This window comes from Geotrypetes seraphini, chromosome 14, assembly GCF_902459505.1.
Source record: "Geotrypetes seraphini chromosome 14, aGeoSer1.1, whole genome shotgun sequence".
Taxonomy (NCBI): domain Eukaryota; kingdom Metazoa; phylum Chordata; class Amphibia; order Gymnophiona; family Dermophiidae; genus Geotrypetes; species Geotrypetes seraphini.
The window spans coordinates 64,302,444-64,329,485 of NC_047097.1; the positions used below are offsets into that span (position 1 = coordinate 64,302,444).

The 27,042-nt window shown below is 40.6% G+C and overlaps 1 protein-coding gene across 4 annotated transcripts in view; it reads left to right on the forward strand.

Moving 5' to 3' along the window:
• The window catches only part of DET1 (DET1 partner of COP1 E3 ubiquitin ligase), a 44,040-nt gene extending 17,357 nt beyond the window's left edge, over positions 1–26,683 (forward strand). The window contains exons 3-5 of one of the 4 annotated variants that reach the window (XM_033920746.1): positions 8,166–8,356; positions 15,770–15,961; positions 24,229–26,683. In XM_033920746.1, coding sequence (XP_033776637.1) covers positions 8,166–8,356; positions 15,770–15,961; positions 24,229–24,418 — 573 coding nt within the window. In that variant the 3' untranslated portion in view covers positions 24,419–26,683. Of the gene's footprint in view, positions 1–8,165; positions 8,357–15,769; positions 15,962–18,644; positions 19,207–24,228 lie in introns of those variants that run through there. The other 3 variants (XM_033920747.1, XM_033920745.1, XM_033920748.1) reach the window with 3 other exon arrangements.
• Positions 26,684–27,042: the final 359 nt, after the last annotated feature.

Here is a 27,042-nt window from a genome sequence, read left to right on the forward strand (position 1 = left end):
TGTGCTGTAATTGTAATGTCTCCCATCTGTATGTTACTGCACTGTTGTGAAAAAGAAATGTTTCTGAATGAAACCTCTAAAGAACATGGATAGTATCCATCTTAATATCCTACCCATCACTCAATGAGTGGCACTGGAAACGTGTTTGGAATATGTCTGCTTCAGGGTTATTCTCCACTTTTGTGTTAATTCACATTTTGGGTTCACACGTTTTTCAGTAGCAGCTCAAGGTAAGGTATACTAAGGTATTTCCCTGCCTCTTGAGGGCTCATAATCTAATTTTTGTATTTGAGGCGATAGAGAGCTAAGTGTCTTGCCCAAGATGAGAAGGAGCAGCAGTGGGATTTGAACCAGATGACCTTGGATGTCAAACCCAGTGCTCTAATCACTAGGCTATTCCTCCACTCCAGACTGCATGTGTTTGTAGAATTTCACACCAAAATGAAAAGTATATCTTAAGGCAGTGTTCTTTAGTGTAAGGCTTGGGAGCTAGTGGTAGCTCCTGGAGTGATCCTCATCATCCGTCAGGATTTTTTTTTTTTTTTGCTACAGTGATCTCTATCCAAGCTCCCTACAGAAATGGGAAATTGGATGGGGAGGAAGAACTGCATGCTTGAAGGACAAGACATTTCTCAATAGAGAAACATAATGCATTTGGAAATGTCCATTTCCTTGAGGGTATTCGTAATGAAATCTTTCAAGGTGGGGATGAATGTTGCTGTCGAGGTGGATTTGATTTCAATCACGATTCAAATCACTAGTCAGAAAGGCTTGATTTAAATCATGCTTTTCTACAGAAGTACTCATTCTTGCTGGTATAATCTTAATATTTACAACTAGATGAAGGTTTCATTTTTTGAAAAATAACTTTTCAGATTAGTTTTAGAGTTACATGAAAAAAATTACTGATTTGGTTATACTATGAGAAATACAAAAACGATTATGAAATTATTGTGAGGTGAATTAACTACAGTTTAATAGGTTGATTCATATTTGAACAACTTTTCTACTGTACTTTATTGAAAGGAGAAAAATCATTATTACCTTAATAATTTAAATAGTTTTTATTTACCCAAAACAATAACATTATAGCATATGTATTCTTGGACTTGCTTAAACATTCATATTAACTGATGTGGTTTAAAAAAAAAATCTTTAAAAAAATGTAGACTATCAGCCAGGTCCACACATGAGAATCTTAAAACACAGTATCTCACTCAACTTCATCTTATTTGTTCATAATCTGTAAAAGAAAAACAAGTTTTCCTTTTTTAATGGGTCCCAAATAATTTCTCAGTTTTGGATGAATGAGTGCAAAGGATGAGAAATTTCTTTCTGTGCCAGCAGAAGAAGCTACTTCTGTTAAGCGATATCATTACTCAATAGTCTTTAAATCCAAGTGCTTAATAAGTGACCTTCACCAGTTCACTTGGGTGACTTACTTTAAAAACATTGGCAAACGTATATTTCTTGAATGGTTTCCCCTTAGCTCTGTCTGGAGGGCCTCTGTGCATGCAAGGACGCATGTGCATAACGACATCTGTGCATACCCGGAGGCCCTCCAGATATGGGCCAGAGCTCAGGGAAAACGTGATGAGGTTCTTGTGGGGGCAAGGAGGAGGAGAGGTGCTGACGCCGGAAGTGACAGTCGCGTCCTTCAATCCCTGGCAGTAAAACCGGAATCTTGCCATGGCTACTAGTATGCCGCAGCACACAGTTTGCAATTTACTGATCTATTTAATGTACCTGGGGCAGTGGAGGATTAAGTGCCCTGCACAGAGTCACAGAGCATTGTGGGGTTTGAACCCACAACTTCAGAGATATGTCTTCAGCATTTTCCTGAAGTGGTAATGTGAGTTCGACTGATGCAGGTACTGTGGTAGACTATTTGGGGCCATGGAAGTCAAAGATAGATCCATCCAACTTTTTCTAGTAAACATGTGAAGGGGGAATGAAGGTCAGCTTAAGACATTGTGTTGATCTGGGGTTGTGAAAGGAATTTGTAATATTGACATAGGAGACTAGTCCTTTTTCAAAGTACAGTTCTTTGAAATGATTTCTTTGAATATTTACCAGTGCACAAGAGGAAAATTATTGATACAGCAGCTTCTGTATTATAAGAAAATGCATGCTTTTCCAATTTTCATTTTTGTCCACCGGCAGGACACCAGGAGAACCTCTGACAGCCAGTTTTAAAACACAATGAACCACACAAGGACTTGCCTCTACATGTAGAAAATGAAGAAGAAAAGATGGATTTCTTAATTTTTTTTAAATTCTCATCTCTGTACACATCTAGAAAAATAATTTTATAGGGAGCCACCTCACAAATACTTTTTCAAATCACTTCCTCAGCAGGAAATAAAATTAAATCTGCCACCTTAAAAAGCGCCACACAACAGGGGGAAAACACTTGAAAAGAAAAAAATATTGAATTGCACAGTATGAAATGAAAGACAAAGGGAAAGACACTCCCTGAGTAACTTGGCTTATCATTAATACGACCATATCCACTACTTATTATTTTTATTTTGCATGTTGCATGCCAAAAATGTGTCCGTACTGTAACTTACATATTACTCTTATTATTTCAGTTTTCCAGGGTTCTGTTAGAGCAGCGGTCTCAAACTCAAACCCTTTGTAGGGCCACATTTTGGATTTGTAGGTACTTGGAGGGCCACAGAAAAAAATAGTTAATGTCTTATTAAAGAAATAACAACTTTGCATGAGGTAAAACTCATTATAGTTTATAAATCTTTCCTTAATTGCTTCTGATAATTTCAGCTATACACAGCTGAAAGCAGTGCAACATGCAGAAAGTGAAGTTTAGATAGTTTTTCACTTTCTGCATGTTGCAGTGCTTTCAGCTGTACATAGCTGAAATTATCAGAAGCAATTAAGGAAAGATTTATAAACTATAAAGAGTTTTACCTCATGCAAAATTGTGATTTAGATTCTAAAGTATCAACTGCAAGAGACAAGATTTTGGTGTAGTCCACAGCCTTGGTAGAGAGAAGCATGATTTTCTTTGGAGGGTTCAGATTCCAGACAATGTAGTTTTTTTCAGGCTATATCATGATTTAGGGGGCCATAAAGAGGTTTCTCTACTAACCCACAAGCATGTGCCCCTTTTCCTGGGAGGTAAAGCATATCGTGCCTCTTCTGAAATGCGTAATGTTGTCATGGGACTTGAATTTTGTCCTAGCCTTCTTTCCTTAGGACAGCATTCCTGAAAGTTACTTGGAGAATAGCAATTTTCTGATAGTTATTATTTCAGCTAAATCCAGGCCCTCACAGGTAGAGAACCATATATCATAATTACTAAGGATAAGGATGACTTACCATATATCCTGGAATATAAACTGAGATTTTTGGGCCCAAAAATGGGGGTCTCGGTTTATATTGGGGCCAGCGCTCACCTGCCCCCCCCACCCCCCTGGACTTGTTGCAGGCCTCCGCTGGGCTGCCAGGCTCTGTACCTTGTCCCCCCTTCCTATCCTGTCCATTGTACCTTCTCTCTTTGCCGATATCCTGCATGCCGTCACGCCTTCCGTATGACCCACTTACCTGGAATCCCTGGTGGTCCAGAAGTGTAGAGGGCAGGAGTGAGTTTTCCAAGCTATTACTCAGCTCTGAGCGGCTTCCTGAATAGCTGCGGTGAGTCTCGCGAGAATTATTGGGAACCATTTAAGAAGCCGCTCGTCACTGAGCAGCAGCTTGGGAAGTGCACTCCTGCTTGGTACATCTGAACCACCAGAACTTGCAGAAGGGCAGGAGCACGGAAGGCTCAGTCCTGCCCTCTACACCTCTGGACCACCAGGGATTCCAGGTGTGTGGGTCATATGGAAGGCACGGCAGCATGCAGGATGTCGGCAGGGAGGGGGGACAGGGTGAAGAGCCTGGCAGTGAGGGAAGGGGGCTGGGTGCAGAGCCTGACAGGGGATGGAGGGAAGGGGACTGGGTGCAGTACCTAGCAGGGAGGGAGCACTGGGTGCAGATCCTGGCAGGATAGGACAATTGAATATTAAGCCACCCATTTTCTATATGAGAGTCAACCATTTTACCTCCTTTTTTTTGGGAGGGGGGCATGGGGGTCTCGACTTATATTTGTGTATATATGGTATACTGTACTAATTGCCAAGGTAGTTTAACCCTTTCATCTCGGATAATTGAGTTGCCCCTGTCTGGTGAGGCATGAGGGCTGATAAGCTAGCAAGTATTACATCTCTTAGATGTTAGAAGGACAATCTGCAGACGTAAAGATAATTGAACCTTTACAGAAGACTGATAGGTTTTTTTGTCCTTTTTGGTAGTTCCTGAAAAAGGTATAGTGGCTTTGACTAGATGGGTAAGAGAGACCATCGTGGTGGCATATGGTTTACAGATGTGAAGCTCTGAAGGGCTTGAAAATGTGCTTGATTTGGGAGGCTACTAGGCAGAGTATAGGTTGGTTCCATCAGAAGGTATCTGATGAACAGTGACAGACATCTCCTCATCCCTTTTTGTGACATTATACACCTGAGGTCAGCAAGCAGACTTTTTGGAGCAGCAGTCCTTGTGATATACAAAAGCCCTAGACGAAGAGGGCTTTTGTATATCTGGCTGATCTGGATTGGCATGGATGAAGAGGAAAGTATGGTAATGTCTTATCTGATAGCTGCCATTTTTTGAATCCTGCAAGACCAGTCCAAGGACCTGCATAAGAAATCCAAAGGTATTGGGAATGAGAGCGAGAAAAGAAGATGGCTGTGGGTTGCATGATTTATTAGAAGAAAAAATGTTTTGTGTGGGTATCTGAGTGAAAACATTGGACAACAATTATAGATATAAGGCTTGGGTATGGAGACAGCTTGCTAAAAGAATTCTGTTTGTGCAAGTAAGTTCCAAATAAATTTGAAAAGCCTTCAAACACACCACAGTACTGCTGCTCGCCTATGCTGAGCTCAATGTTTCCCCATTGTTATTCCATTTACACTAGCTTCTGATCTCTTTCAGAATTAAATTTAAATTTTTAATCCTTGCCTTTAAAGCTCTGCATGAAAGTAAACGTCATTATATGGCAGCAATAGCCACTGCTGTATATTTCTATTTGTTCACCACAATCTTTTAATGAGCATTGTTTTATTCTCTCCTCTCCATCTAATGCACACCTTGAGTCTACTGAGTACAGTCACTTTTTCTTTCAGACCCAATCTCTAAGTTCTATTCAAGGCTCATTTTTGGTTTTCTGTTAGTGTTTGGGGAACTGCCCTAGGTGCCTGAAATTTGGGGAGGCTCCTTCTTTGTCCAGCTTTGTCTCTATCTCTGCAATTAGATTTTTTTTTTTCTTCTTTTATGGTGTGACTTTAGTTTTCTATGTATTTTTAAAATTGTAGCACCTTTCTATCTATTGCATTTTGTGACTAAACTGCTTTGACCTGCATTCTGAGTAAGGTGGTGTATAAAATCCTAATAAACATACTGTATGTACTCGAATATAAACCGAGATTTGTGGTCTCGGTTTATATTGAAGTCTACTACCGTAGTTGAAAAACATATCCAAATTTAAGCCTACCGGACTGTGGGGAATGGAGTCATGGGTCAGGGGCAGGCCTGACTTGCGAGGCAGGCAGCTGATTCCTCCCAGCGGCTGTCCTCCATGCTGTTTGCCAGCCCCTGGGAGGAGGGGGGAATCAGAGGCAAAACCAGATTGTGAGCAGCCCTGCCTTCGGTCCTGTCCCAGTCCCACTAAACTTGTCTGGCAATAACGAAGCCTTACTTACTGATTTTGAGGGGCTATGATGATATATCGAACAGTAGTCTATAAATACTAATAAACATAAACAAACATTTAAGTTTGTAGTTGCTTGTAGTATGTTAGCTTTGGGATATAGTATTCAATAGCACTATTTTACTCATGCTTTAGAAGTGCATATAGCTGCTATTTGTGTATATCCAGTAAAAATATACATCAAATATTTAAAGCTAATAGATTTGCATCCAGAACCTCAGAACACCACTCCAGGCTTACTTAGCTCATAACCTTACGCTTGACGTGTTCGTTCCTCACCGGTTCTTTTTTTATAAATGCAATTTATTATACAAGTTCAATTATTTATAAAGTGCCTTATTTTTGTGAATTGAACTAGTATTGAACTATTTAAAACTAGTTCAATACACAAAAATAAGGCACTTTATAAATAATTGAACCTGTATAATAAATTGCACTTTATAAAAAAGAACCGGTGAGGAACGAACACGTCAAGCTTAAGGCTATGAGCTAAGTGAGCCTGGAGTGGTGTTCTGAGGTTCTGGTTGCAAATCTATTAGCTTTCGAAATTTGATGTATGTTTTTACTGGATATTAACAAATAGCGGAGCTTTGGGATATATGCATCAAAGATATTTGTATTATGTTTGGTGATTTAAGAGAGAGCTGATGGGGAGGGAGGGTGAACAGTCTGGCTCACCATGATAACCCAAATTTCTAACCTCCAGTTTATATTTGAGTCGTCAACCTTTTTTCCCCCTTTTTGGAGGCGAAAAAAGGATGCCTCGGTTTATATTCGGATCGGTTTATATTCAAGTATGTACGAGTGTAGTGGATGGGCTAAAATTTGATCTGTTTCACTCTGCTGAGGAGAGGGGTATATTTTCATTTATCTGAACTAGTCTGACAGTACTCAAGGATAGAGCATAAATGTAATTTTATGATTTTTTTTCTTTTGTGAAATGTGTTCAGTTTTAAGATTATCCCCCTCCTTTACAAAGCCACGCTAACGTTTTTAGCACTGGCTGCAGCTCGGACGTTTATAGGAATACTGTGAGCGTTGGAGCTGTTACCATGGCGGCCGGCGCTAAAAGAGCTAGCGTGGCTTTGTAAAGGAGGGGGCATATTATTAATGTGCATTCCTCATTTGTATCCATAAACTAAATGAACTTAACTAAGGGATTACTGATTATTTTCTCACAAACAATGCTAAAGTGCAGGATTTTTTTTTCTTTATATAGAAATTGTATCTTCAGTATTCAGGGTAACCTTATTAAATAGTTTCCTGACTGAATAATCCATTTTAGACCCAAATGAATTTAGAGGTAGCTTACTTGAGAATCCCTTCAAGCTGCAAACATCTGTTTTATAAACCATACAGTCCAGTTGTCATCATCTTTGATTCTCTAACGGTTCTGGTAGATGAGCATTTAAATTCTCCTACCTAAAACTCCAGCTCTCTTGCTCGTTAACCAGTCTTTCCACCCTACCTATGTTTCTATTTGAATGATGCTTATTAATGTGATAATTTGCTCTTTGGAATAGGTTACCACAGCCATCTTGGAAGCCTGACGATGCTGTACTACTGTTATTAGGTTTTTATAATCAATTTAATTTATATTGTAGCTAGATCACCAAAATGTGTCGGTCCAATAAAACAACATATACCATATTTTTTTGCTCCATAAAACACATTTTTTCCCCCCCAAAAGTGGATGGAAATAAGGGTGCATCTTATGGCATGAATACCCACCCACCCCGGGTACCTTTTTTTTTAAGTCCATTGGGTCCAGCGCTGTATCGGCAGGAGCTTTCCTCGCTAGGCGGCTGTTCTGTTTGGGCAGAGCAGCGCAGATGGCAGGTGTAAGGTTTTGCATTCCTGCCTGGTCCGGTGTGCTCCCTGAATGGCTTGCGAGAACTGACAGCATCCATTCAGGGAGCATGCCGGACCAGGCAGGAACGCGAAAACCTCGTGCCTGCCTTCTGCGTCGGTCTGCCCAAACAGGAGAACAGCTTTTTAGCGAGGGAGGGCAGGCAGGAATGCGAAAACCTCGCACCTGCCTTCTGCGTTGCTCTGCCTGAACAGGAGAACCACCGTTCAGCGAGGGAGGCAAGCAGGAGTGAGGAAAGCTCCTGCTGATACAGCGCTGAGCCCAACAGACTTTTAAAAAAAAGGTACCAGGGGGCTACCTAAGGGGGGGGATGCCTACGCTGCCTATGGGGTTTTCACTCCATAAGGCCCTGTCCCGGCCTACCACTAGAGTGGGTACAGGGCAGGGTGGTGGGAATTTTTTTTCTTGTGTTTTCCTCCTCTACAGGTGGGTGCATCTTATGGTCAGGTGTGTCTTATAGAGCAAAAAATACAGTATTACATTTTACTTTTCTGTAAAATAATATGCCATTTTTCTTCTCTGTAGCCTTCTTTCTTCGTGGTGTACAACATGGTGACAACAGCAGTCATTGCAGTCTTTGAAAACACATCTGATGAGCTGCTGGACCTATTTGAGAACTTCTGTGATCTTTTCAGAAATGCCACTTTGCACAGCGAAGCAGTACAGTTCCCTTGCTCAGCTTCTAGCAATAATTTTGCCCGACAGATACAACGCCGGTGAGCAATCTGAACATATTTGTAGAAGTGTAATTTTGACAGTGAGCAATTTGAGCATATTTGTAGTAGACTTATGTTTATTTTAAGATTTAATTTGAGCAAGAAGGATAGGAAGGAGATATGTTGCTGATTTTGTAGGGGGGTTGAGTAGGGGTGTTTGTTTTAGCCTGTTTGTTCCAGCTTCCTAGTGAGAGTAAGGTGGAGGATTAGATTATAGGAGGGAATTTTTTATTGTTTTGTTTAGCATTTATTTTATACTTGTGATACTGTTTTATATAATTTTGTGGGCTCTTCATACAGAAACATGAGTTACTATGCAATGCAAAATTTGTACAGAATTCCCCATCACTGCAGACTGCCTAGAATTTATTTATTTAGTCAATTTTCTAGCCTATCCTTCCAAAAGGGCCTCAGAATGGGTTACAAGTTTACATATACTGTATAATGAATGGTTAGCAACAGTGTTACAGATTGACTTACAAGCAGACATACATAAGAGCAGTAAGTGACACGGTAGGCATATTCTTCATAAAATAGTGAAAATAACTCAGAGACTGGGGTTTGGAAAATCCTTTGCAGCTGAGAACACTGAGAACAATGCTTGAATGCTTCTGCCCTTAGCCCTGAAGCAGTGGACTAAATGTTATATCCGCGAAACGTTGGCAGGCAGCGGCAATTATTTGACAGCATGACAGCACATAAAACGAACGCTGAGATAAGTGCTTGGTTGCTAGTTTTTTCAAACTAAGGAAGTGTTGCATCCACAGCTATATATATAAAAAAAGTAGTTATTTCAAAGATTTAAAAATTTGTAAAGATATTTATGATAAAAACGTTTTGAACTATTTATTATTAAAAATTGAGTCTCAGGTTTTTTAGCCAATGACTGGAACCATGGAGCGAAAAAACCACGTGCTGAAAGATAAGTCTATGATAAGACTGAGCGTGGGCTCCTACTCTGAGGCTTTTTCCTGAGTGAATACAGTATAATAATTTTTCTGAAGAAGTTTTTCTGAAGGAAATTTTTGTTAAAAAGTAAAAAATAAGTAAAAAAGCTTAGGTGGTTGTAGCATCTCTATAAGTGGTGTGTTTCTTTACATTTTTCATAAAATAGTGAGACATAGCCATATTCTGAAGGGGCTAGAGATGTTTGGTTAGCAGGAAGCCTGTTTGAATAGCGACTGGATGGGCTCAGTCCTCATATAGTAGTGAGACAATTTCTATGCACAGCATGATAAAAACAAATATCAGGTTTGAAAATGATAGAAACATGGCGGCAGATAAAGGCCAAATGGCCCATCTAGTCTGCCCATCCGAAGTAACCATTATCTCTTTCTCTCTCTTTGAGAGATCCCACGTGCTTATCCCAGGCCCTTTTGAGTCTCTATTTCCACCACCTCTTCCGGGAGACTATTCCACGCACTTACCACCCTTTCCGTAAAAAAGTATTTCCTCAGATTACTCCGGAGCCTATCACCTCTTAACTTCATCCTATGCCCTCTCATTGCAGAATTTCCTTTCAAATGAAAGAGACTCGACTCATGTGCATTTATATTACGTAGGCTGTACAGTGGTCCATGAGGCTCAAAGGAACAATTGGGCCCAGAGAAGCCTGATGTGTGGCTGTGCTACTCCTTCTCTTATTGCGCTGGAGCAATGAGTGTGTGAGGAGGGAGTGGAAAAAACATAGATGGAAGGGAAGCTGAAAAAAGTGACTTTGTGTGAGAGCAGGGAGGGGGACTAGAAAAAAGGTGACAAGTTAGGATAGGGGACTAGAAAAAGATAGGTGATGTGTGTGTGTATGCCATAGGAATGGGGTTAAGGTCTGTAGAAAGATGTATGGGAAACTTCTGTAGTGATGATGGAAGGTGGGGGAAGGGTATTTCATGCCTGGGGGGGGGAGATACCAGCCCTTATAATGGAATTTTACACAAAAAAGTACACATAAAGTGTACAGAATTTTATAGAATTTTTTATTTTTATGTGCAGAATTCCCCCTGGAGTAAGCTGAAACGGAACAAAACCCAAACAAACAAACCCAACCCCTCCAAAGGTTAACAATTGATGGAATATTAGGATAAAGTAATGCTTTAGGTTTCCTATCTGTTTGCTTTCCAGAATATCTGCTCATGAATACTGATAAGCCTCATTTGAATACATTTAATTTAAATGGGAAACATATTGTCCATTTTAGCAGGCAAGGGTTCAAGGTGGATTACATCTGAGCAAACATAAATTTCCGGGTTCATCGCCAACTGTGGGGATCAGCCCAGTTAATTATAGGGCCCCATACTTTACATGCTAATATTTATGTCTGCTCTTAAGGAAGCATAAATGTATGCTGCTTCTAACTGGCAGAATATGTCTTTATGAATTAGCCTAAAATATATCCTATGTAGTCTTCAGCGGTGAGTGATTTACCATTTTATCTAACAAAACATTCCTTCTCATCATCAGCAGCTGAATCCAGAAAAAAGTGAATTGTGTCCATCCACCAGCAGGCAGAGATAGAGAGCACCAAGCTGAGCTCTTTCATATATAGGATGGTACGCTCGCTGGAGAGCCAGTATTCTCTATCTCTGCAGGTAGATGGATGGTCTCTCTGCTGCTCCTGGATTCATCTCTGCTCTGCCCAGCAAGGCTCTTGTTTTGGCTTGGCCACTTCAGTTGAGCGAGGGGAGTAGGCTTACTGGATGCCTATTTCAGCAGCAAAGTGTTGCAAGGGTTCAGGAGCTGTTTGAGCAACGGGGAGGTCTGCTGGGCTGATCATGCACTGATTCCGCATGGCCGAGCTGCGGGGACCCGACTGCTAGCTGTTTGGGGCTAGCATGGATTTGATGGGAGCATGCCTGAGTGTTAGCGGCCTGTTTGAAAGGTCTGCAGTCTATTTCCTTTATTGTAATGCCGTGGTTTGGGCATACCTCCGTCTTCAGGTCTCCTTCTCGGCTGCAGTGCCATTTTCCTTCAGATTTGTGGCGCACGGTTTTATCTTTGGCGGGTATCATTGCAGCGGTCGGCATAGGGTATGGGATTCTGCGCAGTCCCTTCCTGATTGCAACACAAGTACCTATGTGGGGCAGCGGCTGGCCCCTTCTGAGTTCTTTGGGGGGGGTGATGTTTGGATTTTAGTTAACTCTCGGAGGCCTCTTAAAAAAAAAGGGGGTGTGCTTTGGTAAAGCTAGCCTCTCTTATTTCCATGAAGGCCACTATGGGCCCACACACCTGGTAAATCTGGGAGCTCCTTGGTATGGCAATTATTGGTTCCTTCTTTATGGCTTGCAGTAGCGACAGCACTTCTCCCTAATCTGGCAGCTCCTAAGGGAGTACAGGGCAGGAGCTTTCCATAGGAACCAGCTTAGTGGGCCTGGTGGGGGAGTTTGCGCCTACGTTATGGTAATGCTCTCTACTTTTATGGACAAATATGGTGGGACATGGCAGGGTTGTTTTAGGTGCACAGTTTGCTTCTGTACCACTCCCCTTAGTTTTCTGTTTCCTTTGCCTTTTTCAGGTTAAGCTCGGGGGAGCTGCTGACTTCTTGGAGCCCAGCTTCTGTCCCCAGAAATAGAATGTCTGTTTCCTTACAGCATCTCTTTAGTTAGGCATAATGGAATATGCTTGCTGGCCATGGTCTGTATTGCAGTTTATTTAGCTGCCTGCTTGGATTTTCAGCTCTTGGCAGCTTGGCCCATTGTATTCTTTTGTTGAGGATGCATGTTTGACAGTCTACTAGCGACGCAAGCAGCGAAACTGGACCATGCCATCTCCAACCTGCTGATAACAACAAGCGATTTCAAATCTTTTCGCAAAGAAATCAAAACCCATCTATTCAAAAAATTTATACAGATGTCATAACTCCAACCTGGATTCCCCTCAGTGTGACTCCCCCATCCTCCCTCCTTCACCAGTTACCCTCCCCCTCAAAGCCCAAGCTTGTCAACTGCTTCCCTAACTGTATATATACTGAAACTGCACTATCTCCTATCTGTACAGCATCCCGAATTGTATATCCACTGGAATAGCCCAATCCTCCTTGCCGTATCCCATTCCCTAAACTATACTACACCATTCTTCTTGTAACTCCTCTGGAAATGTTGTTCTTCTTGTAACTCTTCTGGAAATGTCCAGAAGTCTCTTTGTAATTATCCTGGAAATGTCCAGATGTCTCTTTTGTAATCCGCCCAGAACTGCAAGGTTGAGGCGGAATAGAAATCAGTAATGTAATGTAATGGTGTTCCATCATAACCTCTGCTTAGTTAGCCTATACCCCAAGCCTTGGTCCTTTGAGAGGGGTGGATGTGTGATCAGACTCCGCTGTTCTTCCATGAGGGACGTGTCTTTGTCTCTTCCGGTCCTTCTCGCAGTCTCTGGCATTATTCCATCTCTGAGTGTGGCACTTCTCTCCATTACTGAAGCTGGGATGTAGGTTAACCTCTGAGTATAGAGCACATTCCTTGGCTTTCGAGCCCACACCTTCCCTGAGTGTACAATACTCGTTATCCTTAGAATGGAACATTTCTCTCTCTCTCTCTGGTGATAGAGTAGGCGCACTGGTCTCTCAGACTAGCAAGCACTCCATCTTCTCTGGATTTCAGTCTTAGCCCATCTCTGGAAGTGGAGCAAATGCATTGCTATTTCTAGTCTTAGAACTTGAGCGTTTATGACATAAGAGCATCTTGGGGCAACATCTCTAACCTTAGAGCATGACTCCATCTCTGGTGTAGAGCGTCTGCCTGGCATATCTAGTGGGCTATGATATGGAGTGAGCTCCCAGGAGTGGATAGCCTTTAGACACAACTACGTCATTAGCAGAGGAGCGCAGGATATAGATTACATCTTGTCTGGGTGGTACAGCACAGACTCCGTGCCACAACACTCTACTTAGCTGTAGCAAAATCATTTCTATACTTGGAGTGTGGCTCAGCTTCACAGGGTTGCAGATCTTCCTATTTTGGAGACAACTTGTCTGATCCTGAACAAGTTTTCAAGTTTTAAGTTTTATTAGGATTTTATATACCGCCTATCAAGGTTATTGAAGCGGTTTTTACAATCAGTTCTTTTTCTTGGGTGCTGACCCCCAAGGTGGACCCTGGCATCTGGTAACTATTATTTGGGTTATTCTTCCCAATGTGCATCACTTTGCATTTGTCCACATTAAATTTCATCTGCCACTTGGACACCCAGTCTTCCAATTTCCTATGGTCTGCCTGCAACTTTTCACAATCTTCATGTGTTTTTTTTTTTTTTTTTTAATTCTTTATTTATTTTGAATATATTATCAAGAATAAACTTCTTGTACAGAATATGATTAAGTCAACATAACATAAAACAAATGAAGTAACATTTATATAACAAAATTACTATTTACTCAATCAAAATTAAAGTCCCAAAATTTGAGATCCAAGATGTTCCTGAGTGAGAAACTATTTAAAGGAAAAAGAGAAATTCAAATTACAAATTAGGCGGTCAGATGAGAATGGACCAAGAGTAAATTTATGCATTGAGATTTTCTTGATCCCCTTCAAGGCCCCTCCTGGAGAGAAATCCTGTCAGCTGCGAAGGTTCAAAGAAAATATAATTGCAAGATTTATACTTTACAATGCATTTACAAGGATATCGTAAAAGAAATGATGCTCCCATTGCCGCAACCCCAGGCTTAAGAAGCAAAAATTCCTTCCTTCGTTTCTGGGATTCCCTTGTCACATCCGGAAATATTTGAACTTTACATCCAAGAAATTCTTTATGTCTGTTCTTAAAATAAAGCTGTAGTATCCAATTTTTATCTGGTGATAAAACCACCGTAGCCAATAGGGTAGCTGGAATAGCTACCTCCCTCATTGAAGATTCCAATAATAATGTTATGTCCATTTGTTCACCCTGACCTTGTTGTTCTGGTAGACGCTGTTCTTCCGAATTTTTTGATGTTGGCAAATAATATATTTTGGAAAAGGGAGGAAAGGCATCATTAGGAACATTAAGAACTTCACAAAAGTACTTTTTCAAAACTTCTTTTGCTGATAAAGAAGGAAATCTTCATGTGTTTTAACAACTTTCAACAGTTTAGTGTCATCAGCAAATTTAATCACCTCACTCGTCATTCCAATTTCCAGATCATTTATAAATAAGTTAAATAGCACAGATCCCAGTACAAATCCCTGTGGCACCCCACTGTTTACTCGCCATTGAGAAAAATGATCATTTAACCCTACCCTCTGTTTTCTATGCGATAACCAATTCCTAATCCACAACTAAACTTTGCCACCTATCCCATGACAGTTTAATTTTCTCATTAACTCTGAAAATCTAGATAACACTACATCAACCGACTCGCCTCTTGCACTGAATTACCGCTGGAGTCCAGGTGCGGCTCCGTAGTGGGACAGAGTTCAGTCACTGAATATCGGGCCCAGCCCACTTTCAGAGCACCATTTTTAGGGTTTAGGGTGCCCCCTTGTCTAGCAGTTGGGCGAAGCCCCTTCTCTTGGGTGTACATTCTCCCCATCTGTTGTGCAAAACACCCTTCTTAGCTGTCCAATGCAAGTCTGTAGCACAGCACTGTCACGAGGGGGGGGGGGATGCAACTCCCAGGGCCTTCTCCCTGGTATCTTCCAGAGGGCCTTTTCTCTATCTCGCTTGTTTCCTTGGCGTGCTCTTGTGACCTAGACTCAGTTTAGTCGTCACTGATTGGGTTAGGTTCTTCCTAACAGTCTAATTCTTTGTATTACATGGAGCAGGTCCTGCTCTTTGGAAGCTGGGGGTGCAACTTATGGTCATTCCTTCAGTGGGACTCCAGTTCTCTCTACGGTGGAGTTCCTTAGGACCAACGAACTTGATGTTGTGTTTTGAAGGCAGCGGTCTTACTTGGTTCATCCTTCAATTCTTGGGGGTATGGCTTACCACGTAGCTTGCATGTTTGGTTTTCAGTCCCACCCTACTGAGGACTGCTCTGCTACATCCCAGTTGTCTTTGGATTCGTCTGCTGTTGATGACAAGGAAGGAAAAATTATGTTTCATACCTGATCATTTTCTTTCCTTTAGTCACAGCAGATGAATCCAGGGTCCTTCCCTTTATGTAGGTTTCTATTCTGTTATGTCTTGGTTGTACGTGGTACCATTTGGCCATGTAGTCTGCGTGGTAAGGGCCTGGTTTTTGATTGCATGGTGTGACAGCGTGAGAAGGAAGTTCATGGCCAATAGGCTTGTTTGGTTGATCCTTTTGGCTTGTCACGAAGAATATTGGCTTTCCAGTGAGCATACCATTCCATATATGACAGAGCTCAGCTTGGTGCTCTCTATCTCCGCCTGCTGGTGGATGGACATAACCCACTTGTCTCTGGATTCATCTGCTGTGATTAAAGGAAAGAAAATTATCAGGTATGAAACATAATTTTTCCTTTTTCTGTTGTTTGGTTTTAGCTTTAAAGATACTATTGTGAATGCAAAGTATGGTGGCCATACTGAGGCAGTGAGGAGACTCCTAGGCCAGCTACCAATCAGCGCACAGTCATACAGCGGAAGTCCTTATCTTGATCTCTCTCTCTTCAGCTATGATGACAAGTGGGTGTCGGTTATGGAGAGACCCAAAACATGTGGAGATCATCCGATAAGGTATAAAGAATAGTCAAAAGAATCACAGATGTATACAGTAAATGCAGAAATATTTGCATTCCCTGTGTCTTTGACTTGTTAAGTGGAACCACAACCAAAAGGTTGACCCTAAGTGCTCCACAGAAATAAAAATCTGATAAAACCAAAGACACTGTGGAGAAATGATCAAGATGCAGGCTTTATTAAAAGTTCAATCCAAAAATCCACGAAAAGAAATATCTAGGACCTAAACCGTTGGGGACTATGGACCCAACACGGTCTGTGTTTCGACAAAACTGTCTTTCTTAGAGGTCCCTAAAGGTCCTGGCACAGAAACTCATAGATCAGAGGCTAAAAGCAACTCTTGGTAAAACTCTGCATGGTTGAGAAGTTCTCTCGAGTTTCTGTGCCAGGAACTTTAGGGACCCCTGAGGAAGACAGTTTTGTCGAAACACGGACCATGTTGGGTCCAAAGTCCCCAACAGTTTGGGTCCTAGATATTTCTTTTTGTGGATTTTTGGATTGAACTTTTAATAAAGCCTGCATCTTGATCATCTTCTCCACAGTGTCTTTGTTAAGTGGAAACATTTCTGTTTATTCTTTCCAGCTCAATAGTACTTCAAAAAGGAGTTAATGTCAAGAATATGTTTTCTGTTGAGTTTGGCACACATTTAATTGATGGAACAACGTTCCTAGTGCTCTGAACTGTATAAATGTTTTGAGGATGCAGAGCCCTTCCATAAGTACTTTTGTTTTTTGTGACTCAAATGGATGCAGAAACAAAGTGTGGTCATTTGTACCAGAAGTTTCCATTAAAGCAGGAGCTCTCAACCAAATCCATGAAACACCCCTAACCAGTCAGGTTTTCAGGATACCAACAGTAAATATGCATAAGGTATTGGCCTGACCCTGTTGGGTCGATGGGTGAAATCAGGGAAGTCTGACAATTTAATTTTTAGGGGTTTCTGAGATTAGGATTCATTTTCCCCTCCTCCAAAATCCTGAAATCACTTTTTCATTTTTAGATTTAGCTCCAATGGCCCGTTTTTTGTGCAAATGTCCTGATGGTGGCCATCTTGGATTTTTAGTAATCTTTTTAAACTTTATTTTTTTTCTGCCTCAAAACCACTCGATTTGACTAGAGCCCACCTCTCATGGATGCCCCACACCATTCTAGCCCTTCAAGGCCTTGGAACACCCCTAAATCTAAGGGGAAGAGATCCTGGCCAGAAGATCTGAGCAGCAGTTGGTCAAAACACAAGCACATGGTGGCAGACAAATCTCCTCTTCCCACTCTGGGGTTGAACAAGGAGCCTCAGGTCCCCCGATGCAAGGCTTCTCTGATTTTGTCAATCTTTTATGGAAAACCTACTTAACAGGAACAGGAAGCGCGGTGTTGCTTATGGGCATGCCAGCTCCACCTCAGGGGAATCCTCCCAAGCAGGCATCTCCGCCTCATACCACACTGGCTCCTAGTGTCAGTGACCCTTCGGAACAGGACTTTGATGATTGGAAGTCCCTTTTCATGTCTTTATTGTCACATGGCCCTTCTGCATCTGTGGATGATTTGGGATTCTTGATGGGGTCTGGTAGCCAGGGGTCTGGAGTGGCGGTGGATCACTGTGATGATCCCTCAATGTGTCACCTTTTCAAATCGGCTTCTGTTTCACATGTCATATCTGACACCTTTTCTGCATTGAAACTTGATGCCTTGCTGCCCTCCACCTCACAGTGCTCCGTCATGTGTGATAGAGAATGACACGGGGACAAATTTTTCCCTGTCCCTGCGGAGAACTCATTTTCCCGTCCCATCCCTGCGAGTTCTTTTCCTGTCCCTGCCGCATTCCTACAAGCTCCATCCTCATCTGCACAAGCCTGAAACACTTTTAAATCATAAGTGTTTGAGGCTTGTGTGGTTAAGGCAGAGCTTACAGGAATGGGGCAGGAACAGTGACAAAACTCACGGGCATGGGGCAGGAAAGTTGAGTTCCTGCGGGGATGGGAACAAATTAGTCCCCCTGTCATTCTCTAATGTGTGGCATTAATGCACAGATGAACTTTTTTCCTGTTCATCCAGACATCACCTCTAAGCGATTTACAATAAAATACAAAAATAAAAGGGTGGTAAACAAAATTTGATCAACTGGTTGTGGAAACATAAGGGAAAAAAAAAGGGATAGGTGGGCTACAATACAAACAAAAAGGCTGGGAGAGGGGAGGAAATGAACAATGTGGTAGAGAAAGGAAACATTTTCTATCTGCCCAGAAGAGTCAAGAAAACTAGAATGGAAAGGTTGCGTGCCAATTTTGCATTTTGCAGAAGTTAAGAACAGAAAGCCAATGAGAAATAGTATGCCTTTAATTGCGTCTCGAATGTTGTAAGCCAGTGTTCTTCAACCACCGGTCCATGGACCGGTGCCGGTCCACAGGGCCGGCATGTGCATCGGGCCCAAAACTGTGTTCTTCGACTGCCGGTCCGCGGTGCGATCGATGCGTTGTTAATAAGATTATATTGTGTATATATATGAAAAATGAATGGAAAAAATAGTGTTACAATTAGGACTATGGGGGCAGGATCTGGGGGTGGAGATTGGGTAGAGATGGGCAGGGTCTGGCCCACGACTTGGCCCAGTGTTCTTCAACCGCAAGTCTGCGGACCGATGCCGGTCCACTAAATAATTATTTTATTTCTGCCGGTCCACAGGTGTAAAAAGGTTGAAGAACACTGTTGTAAGCGATTTTTCAGAACGGATGTAGCAAGGCAAAGAGTTCCAGAAAGTAGTAGCCATGATGGAAAAAGAGGAATTCCTGTGGAAGTCAAGGAAAAAGAGTTAAAGGGAAGCGGGAAATGTTATATCAGGGCTGCCTGGCATGTTGTCAGAGCACTCTGAACTGGAGCATCATGATACCTGAAACTCATCTATACTTCTATCGGACATTTATAAAAAATGGACACAAGAAAAAGTTTTCATTTTTTTAAAATCTTTTCTCCTTACTTCCGAACCTGAGACAAGTCCTTTCTCTCCTGGCCAGATGACACTGTTCCTTCAATACTTTCAATGCATTATTGTTCTTAAAAACCCTGGATAAAAATATCTCTTAGCTTCAAAAAGCCCTGTAATGGTAGTTCATTGCCTGTTCTATTATATTTCCTTTAATGAAAACCAAAATGTTATCTGATGTGATTTGAAATCCCATTTAAGGAATGCTTGTTCGAATGTATTTACATTTTCCAGAATAAAATGTATTCCTTTGTTACCTTTAAAGACATCGTTTTCTTGACAAAAGGCAGTACAACGGTAAATGTTTGGAAAAGGAGAGATGGCTTTTGTAGGCAACACTAAACTGCTTCGATTGGCCTGACCAAGCTGTGAGATTAAAAGGATCAGCTAAAGTAAAATGCTGTACTAGAGCCTACAAGAAGAAAACAGGATTTTACAGCCATTTGGCAGCTGCACTTTTCCACTATGTGGCACGCTCCGCTTTTTAAAGGGAAAAGAGATTAGTAGTAAAGAGGATAACCGATTTGAAAACACATTTTAGGGAATAAAAGAATGCAGGGAAAATCTCTCATTATGAATTGAAATGCTATGGAAATTTAAAAGGCTCTCTTCTGTCTCACTGTTTTGTTGACAAAAGTCTTGTATTTCATTCAGTCTTAATTTATCTGAGGAGTGAGAGTCCATGGAAACGGCATTGAAAATGGCCTCTGATTTCTGGCCAGTTTTTAAACGGATTAAAAAAAAAAATAACAACCTGGCATTACCTAAAATTGCAGAGAATTTGTCTTGTATATGGTAAATTACCTTGAATTAGAAATGTATTTGCAGAGTGCTGGCCATGGCTTAAAAAAAAAATCTGTTTCTTTACTTTTTTATAAGAGAAATTAGTTTAGACAGAAAACCGCAAGAAATGAAGTTGCTTTTGCTGCATTATTTATTTTGTGTAAGATTTCTGATGTCTAGGACTATAGTACAGAAGAAGAAGAATTCAGCTATGCTAAACATATCTCAAGCTGTAATTGACATTCAAGGTAGAACATTGAACATCCTGATATATAAAAAAAGAGTATTTGAGCAAAATGAGGAACATGAACATTGAAATAAAAGGTTTAAGAGAAATTTACAAAGGCTAAGAAAAAAAATAAAAGATCAATCGAAATACATTTTTATATAGACAATGATTTAGCTGCTGGTTTTTTTGTGTGATTTTGGATTGGAAATTTAAATCCTCACCTTTTCTAAATCAGATTTCAAGACGAGTTACAAGTTCAGGTACATAAATTATGCTAAAATAAAAGCAGTAGGTTTGGAGACATTGGGATTACTTGGTGATAGATACACGATTAAGCATGTTTTTTTCCTCTCTGGTAGAGATTAGCACAAAAAAGGGATTAACTAGCATAAACCTGCAACTTCTGTTCTGAGCTACGGCATCACACATCACTATGTTAATGACTATTTGCATAAAATAATTTGGTCTACTACTACTATTAATTATTTCTGTAGCGCTACCAGACAGACGCAGCACTGTACAGAGTCAAAAAGAAGACAGTCTCTGCTCGAAAGAGCTTACAATCTAAACCAGTGGTCTCAAACTCAAACCCTTTGCAGGGCCACATTTTGGATTTGTAGGTCCTTGGAGGGCCTCAGAAAAAAATAGTTAATGTCTTATTAAAGAAATGACAATTTTGCATGAGGTAAAACTCTTTATAGTTTATAAATCTTTCCTTCTGGCTAATATTGTCATTTATAGCTAAAGAGGCATATGATCAAGAAACTGTTTTATTTTACTTTTGTGATTATGATAAACATACCGAGGGCTTCAAAATAGTACCTGGGGAGCCGCGAGTTTGAGACCACTGATCTAAACAGACAAACAAGATGTCCTGGATACAGTTGTTTTGGTTTTTTTATATTAAGTATTTTCAACATTATTACATCCATTCAAACATAATAAGATATGGATTATAAAGAAATCATACATTATCCAAAAACCAAAATTTTTTACGCCCTCAGGCAAATATCCATCTAGCCCACAAATGAAGGAAGACATCTCATTGTTCATGTAAACTTAACAGGAAAACAAAAATAGGTATAGAGGGAGGAAGAAAAAACAAACTTACCCCCCTTCAATAACCTATATACCTCTTAGGACGCTATTTATATAAAACCCCCCACTAAGGGAAGCTAATAACTAGTCTTGTTTCCTTCCTTTAAGAAAAAGTTCTAATTGGGAAGGTTCCCAAAACACATAATCTTTGTCTTGAACATGCAGGATACATTTACAGGGAAATTTAAGAAAAAATGTTGCACCCATTTCAAGAACTTTAGGACGTAAAGCCAAAAAGGCTTTCCTCCTATATTGAGTAGCCCTTGCCACATCGGGAAACATTAAGACCTTATCTCCACAGAATTTTGCCTCTCTATTCTGGAAATATAACTTCAGCATTAAAGTTTTATCCAGCTGTCCTGGATACAGTTAAGGGGACTGGTTAATCTGCTGGCCGGGTTTTGGGCAGTAGGGTTTTGGAGTGAAGGCTATATCAAAAAGGTAGATTTTCAGTCTGCTTTTAGGGAAGGGAAGGGGCTTGGCACATAAACTTGAGTAATTTATTTTATTTCAGGCATAAGGGGCAGCTAGATGAAAGGAACGAAGTCTTGAATTGGCAGTGGAGGAGAAGGGTAACGCTAAGAGCAGCTTATCTGAAGAACGGAGTTCTCTGGGAGGTGTATAAAAGGAGAGGAGAGTGATTAAAGGGCAGCCTAATGAACACACTTGTAGGTCATCAATAGGAGTTTGAACTATATGCGAAGCCAGTGAAGTGATTCAAGGAGAGGGGTGGCACGAGTGTAGCGAGGTTGGTAGAAGATGAGTCGTGCAGCAGAGTTTTGCATAGATTGCAGGGGGAGAGAGGCGGCACTGCAGGAGACCAGTTAGAGGCGGATTACAGTAATCTAAGCGTGAGGTCACAAGGGTGCGGACGAGGGTCCGGGTAGTGTGCTCAGAGAGGAAGGGGCAAATTTTGGCGATGTTGTAGCGATTGGAGCAGCAGGCCTTAGCCGTTTGTTGGATGGGGGTTTTGGTAGGATGCACAACTAGTCACTTAAGATTTCAGTTCTAGGCAGTGGAAGAAGAAATCTCAAGTGTCATAGGCTTTTTGTTTCAGCAGCATCTTCTGTTGGGGAAAGTGGAAGTTGGGACAACTCAATAATCCCTTTATATCATAGGGTTTTTGTCATTTACTAATTGTAGCTAATTTCAAAGTCATTCTTTACTGGAAACATGTCCTTAAATTTGCAAACTAGTACATACACACTCAGTCTCTTATTGAAAGGATGTTTATCCCTTTTAAAGGCTGACATGTTAAAAAATTTGATAAGATTTGATAAGATTCTATAAACTCTCGATTTTTTATTTTTTTTAATACCATTAAGGGGAGATTATTTCTTCATCAAAGTTCTCTGAGATATAAATTTTCTCTGACCATATATGATTCTATTAGGTTGCTTGACTTTTCTCTTCCCTACCTTGCTCCCTCATTATTGTTGTATTTTGTTTTTACTTTATATAGATTTTATAATTGTTTTCATGTTAATGCGTACTTACCTTAGGTTAAATTCCACTACTGTGGAGTGTGCTCAGGCATTCCATGATAGTTTTGGAATTGGCGCACACTACCCACACTAAAAAATAGGAAAATAAGGAAAAAAATAAAATTACTATAGCTTGGTGTCCCCCCTACCAGAGGTTATCCCAGGGAAACTTAACTATGCATGGTAAACAATTTATTTTGGAATCATTTTTGAAAGTATTAGGTGTCTTTTTGGATACGTATTTAACAGTTCAAGTTAACACGCTAGTGAAAAAAGTATTCTATAAGATGAGGATGTTACAATTGTATAAGGAATCTTTTTTTTTTTTGTGTGAAAGATCATTAAAGGACTTTCATTCAGTGATCAATCCTTTCACATTTTGATTACTGCAGTTTATTAAACATAGGAACCCAAGATGGGTTGTTGAAACGGTTACATGCATTTGATATACCGCTTAAGCATATTACAGATCTAAGCAGTTACGATAAAATACAGGTACTAACTAAAGTACCTGAACAAACAATTATTAAGATAAAGAAAAAAAAAGATATAACAAAATTCCAAGAATGATGAGGGGGAAAAGGAACAGTATTAGATCACAATAAAACATAAATAGAATGGGAAGCAGAATGTAAGGAAAATTTTTTTAAAAATTACTATGTAGCTTTTTAAAAGGTAACACTCGTAAGGGCCTGATTCTGTATAGGACGACCAGTCTCAACAGCCGCATAAGTGGTTTTAGAGAATCGCACACGTACGTCCTATATAGAATCACATCTGTCGTAATGGACAGATGCCTAACCCCCACCGATTCCCTAACTGGCGTCTATGTCACAGACTTGTGTTACGGCTGAGCTGAGCACGGCAAGGGAATCTCCTTGCCACAATCAGCTGAGTGGCAGCGGCAGGGAACCCCTGAGCCCCCCAACACACACTGTCCATGGCAGTATACACACACCCCCCACACACACACACACACAACATGAGCATGAGAAGTAACGCTGAGTAAGTCAGACACAGAGGTGGTCTTTTCATTATTCCTGCCCTAACACTGCTGTATTTTGCCTTGCCTGAGTTAAGTTCTTTGCTTTATGTTTTGAAAAATTTTTGAATAATGAACTAAGAGAGCATTGAACAAATCTTACTAGGGATGTGGGGCCAATGAGGTTTCTTCCCTTTCTAGTGCGGTGGTTTAGTTAACATACTCACAACGCACGGGGATCTGAGCCCCCCTCCCCTTTAAGTAATTAAATCATATGTTTGAGACAAGTTTGAAGAAAAGAACATTCATCGCTGAAAGAATTACAATAAGAGTTAGAAGAGTCTTAGTCCTGTATAAATTTATATTGATACAAGTCACTTAATCCCCCCATTGTCTCAGGTACATTAGATAGATTGTAAGCCCACCAGGTCTGATAAGGAAAAATGCTTGAGTACCTGAATGTAAACCACTTAGGCTATAAGAAAACATCCTGAACTTTATTCCATACTTACAATATGTGTGACCGTGTAATAGCATCATATGACCTGGAAGTCAGAAGAATTCCACACTATCAAAGAATCTAGATATTTTTATTTTTGAAGGGTTTTATTAAAGTAAATTATTTTTTACTGGAAGATGTTATTATAGTTTGTAGTGTTAAATCAAAGTATATTTCAGGACTGATTTCTTGTTGGTTTGTTTTTCCCTAGATTTTATGCCCGAGATTCTGGCCTTTTGAAGTTTAAAATTCAAGCGGGTCTGCTGGGTCGCCCTATCAACCATGCTGTGCGGCGCTTGGTGGCGTTCACCTTTCATCCATTTGAGCCTTTTGCCATATCAGTGCAGCGGACTAATGCAGAATATGTTGTCAATTTCCACATGCGACACAGCTGTACGTAGAAAGAAAAACAGGAATTCTGCCTTAACTCTACATAGACATTTAGACTAATACCAAATGAGGAAAGCCATACCATCAGTCAAAAACCAAATCAAAACTCACTTTTCCAGGAGCTCTTCACTACAGGTGGACTAAGAATTTTCAATTTAGAGCCTTTGAATTCATCTGGATATTTAAAATATAATTAAAATGATCCGAAAAGACTGGATCGGTTCTTTTTTTGTATTGATAAATGCCTAACTGATGATGGATTTTTAATTGTTTGCCTCGTCTGTACTGTTAACCCAAAAGTCATTAATGAGAAGGGATCATGCAGCTTGCTTCTCAAAAGGGATTCTATAGTTAATAAGAAAATTTTTTATTGCCTCTTGAGAAGGAAAAAAAAGAACTATATATCAGAAGATGAAATGAATCAGCAATAGGTATGGAAGTTTGGCTTGCCCTGTAGTTGGAGTGGAGGGAGGCAGAAGGGGTTTATGTAGAGCCATGTGTTCAGATATACAAATCTAACACCCACTTCCTTCGCTAATAACCGCTATTGTGGTTTAGTAAAAGGGGGGGGGGGTGGTAAATTAGACCTTTCCTGTATATTTTTTAGTTTCCAGAAATGAGCACCGCTCCTTAGTGGCACTGTTCACTGTAACCCAGAAAGCATAGGTTAAATATTTTTTAAAAATTGTGTTTTAAATTGAAATTTTACTTATTTACCAATGATGGTCCTCCACAGGAAGTTGAACTGCATAGACTATAGCCACTTACATAAGGCTAATCAATTCTGACAATCAAAATCAGCCCGTCCTACACCCACAGGTTAAGCAAAAGTAGCATGGTCTATGCAATATTAGTCATTACTATGTTGACAGATTGTGATGGGACAGCTGCTCAAGTGATTTTCTCATTTTAACCCAAAGGAAATGACTGCCACAATAACTCATCTCATCAGCCGGTGAACTCCCATCAGATGCTCGTTCTTGACCTCAGCTTCAGAGAGGTACACCTGATGGGAAATATTTGTGAAGAAAGTTAAGTCTAGGGGCTTTTGAAATATTGGATTAACTCTTTTTACTAAGCTGCGGCAAAATCTGGCCTTTGTGTAAACTTAACACGGGTCAGGCTAAGGCCTTTTTTAACCACAGATGTAAAAATGGCTTCTTCTTTTTTCTATTTTCTCAATTAATGGCCATTAGCATTCGTCTGTATTTTTTTAAATTACTGTGGGAACACTTACCAACACCTAACCCCACCCCCTTTTATTAAACCGCAATAGTGATTATTAGCGCGGGAAGCTGCGCTGAATACTCCGCGCTGCTCCTGACACTCATAGAGTTCCTATGAGCGTCGGGAGCAGCACGGCTCCCTGCACTAATAACCGCTATCGTGGTTTAGTAAAATGGGGGGGGGGGGGCTATTTTGTAGGCTGTAAGGATACCCGCATTATTTGTGTGCACTAACCAGTTAGTGCACAGGAAAGCCTACTCTCTGCCCCTGACGCTCCCTAAAATAAAAATACAAAACTATTTAGTGTGTGGTTAGCCGCACGCACATTATCAAATTACTGTGTGATGCTGTATCATGTCCTGCAGTATTCCTTTTTTTTTTTCTGTGTTAGGCATGCATCAGCACCTAATGCATCTTACTGTTTTTCCCCCCAAATAAGACCGGGTCTTATATTAATTTTTGCTCCAAAGGACGCATTAGACCTTATTTTCAGGGGATTTTCCTCATGTGTCAGAGGGATGTTAGGGTGTCTGGGAGTGTCAGGGATGGAGTGGAAGAATGTTTGGTGGGGTTCGGGGGATGATGGAACCAGCAGCAGGAGGGAGTGGGCATCCCTCCTGCCTTGGACTGTGTCGGAAGGGTTTGCCATTGCAGCAGGTGGAATTGGGCACTCCTCCTGCCTTGGTCATTCGGGAGAGGGGGCTTCGGGGGTTGATCTTATTTTTGGGGTGGGGCTTATATTACAAGCATCTTGAAAAATCATGCTAGGGCTTATTTTCCAATTAGGTCTTATTTTCATGGAAAAACCTTAATTAAAAAGCCATTTAATCATTCTGGAGCTTTGATATTCTCCCTTAGTTGAACAGGGGAATAACCAGTGTCATTGCACTGCTACTACAGATACAGCTGATGGCCCAGTAAAGGTTTGGATTGAAATGTGTAAGTACCCAGTTTGTAGTCATTTTTTTAATTTGCTACATTTTTCTGTATAAAAATATTGATAGTTTATATACTCTGACTGAATAAATTCTAAAGCATTATGAATCATATTCATAGCCCTTGTACCCTGTTGCATAAAATTTTCTGTACCAATACCCTACAGTAGCGTGTGACCACAATTGAACCAGTAGAGTGACTGGACAAAATTTCAGGTCTGATTTTCTGATTATTATAATCTGTTATTGAGAAAGACATGGGGGAAGCCACTGCTTGCCCTGTCTCTGAGCACAATCTATCCACTGATTAAAGTATAAGGATTATGGAGTTCCAAGAAGACTTTTAAGAAGTTACAGCAATTACACTAGCGTGTTTTTTGTTTATTTTCTTGAATTTTTTCACGCTTTTTGATTTTTGAAGTTATTCTCCTCCTGTGTAGTTTTGTCTTCTTCCTAACTATGGCATGAGCCTT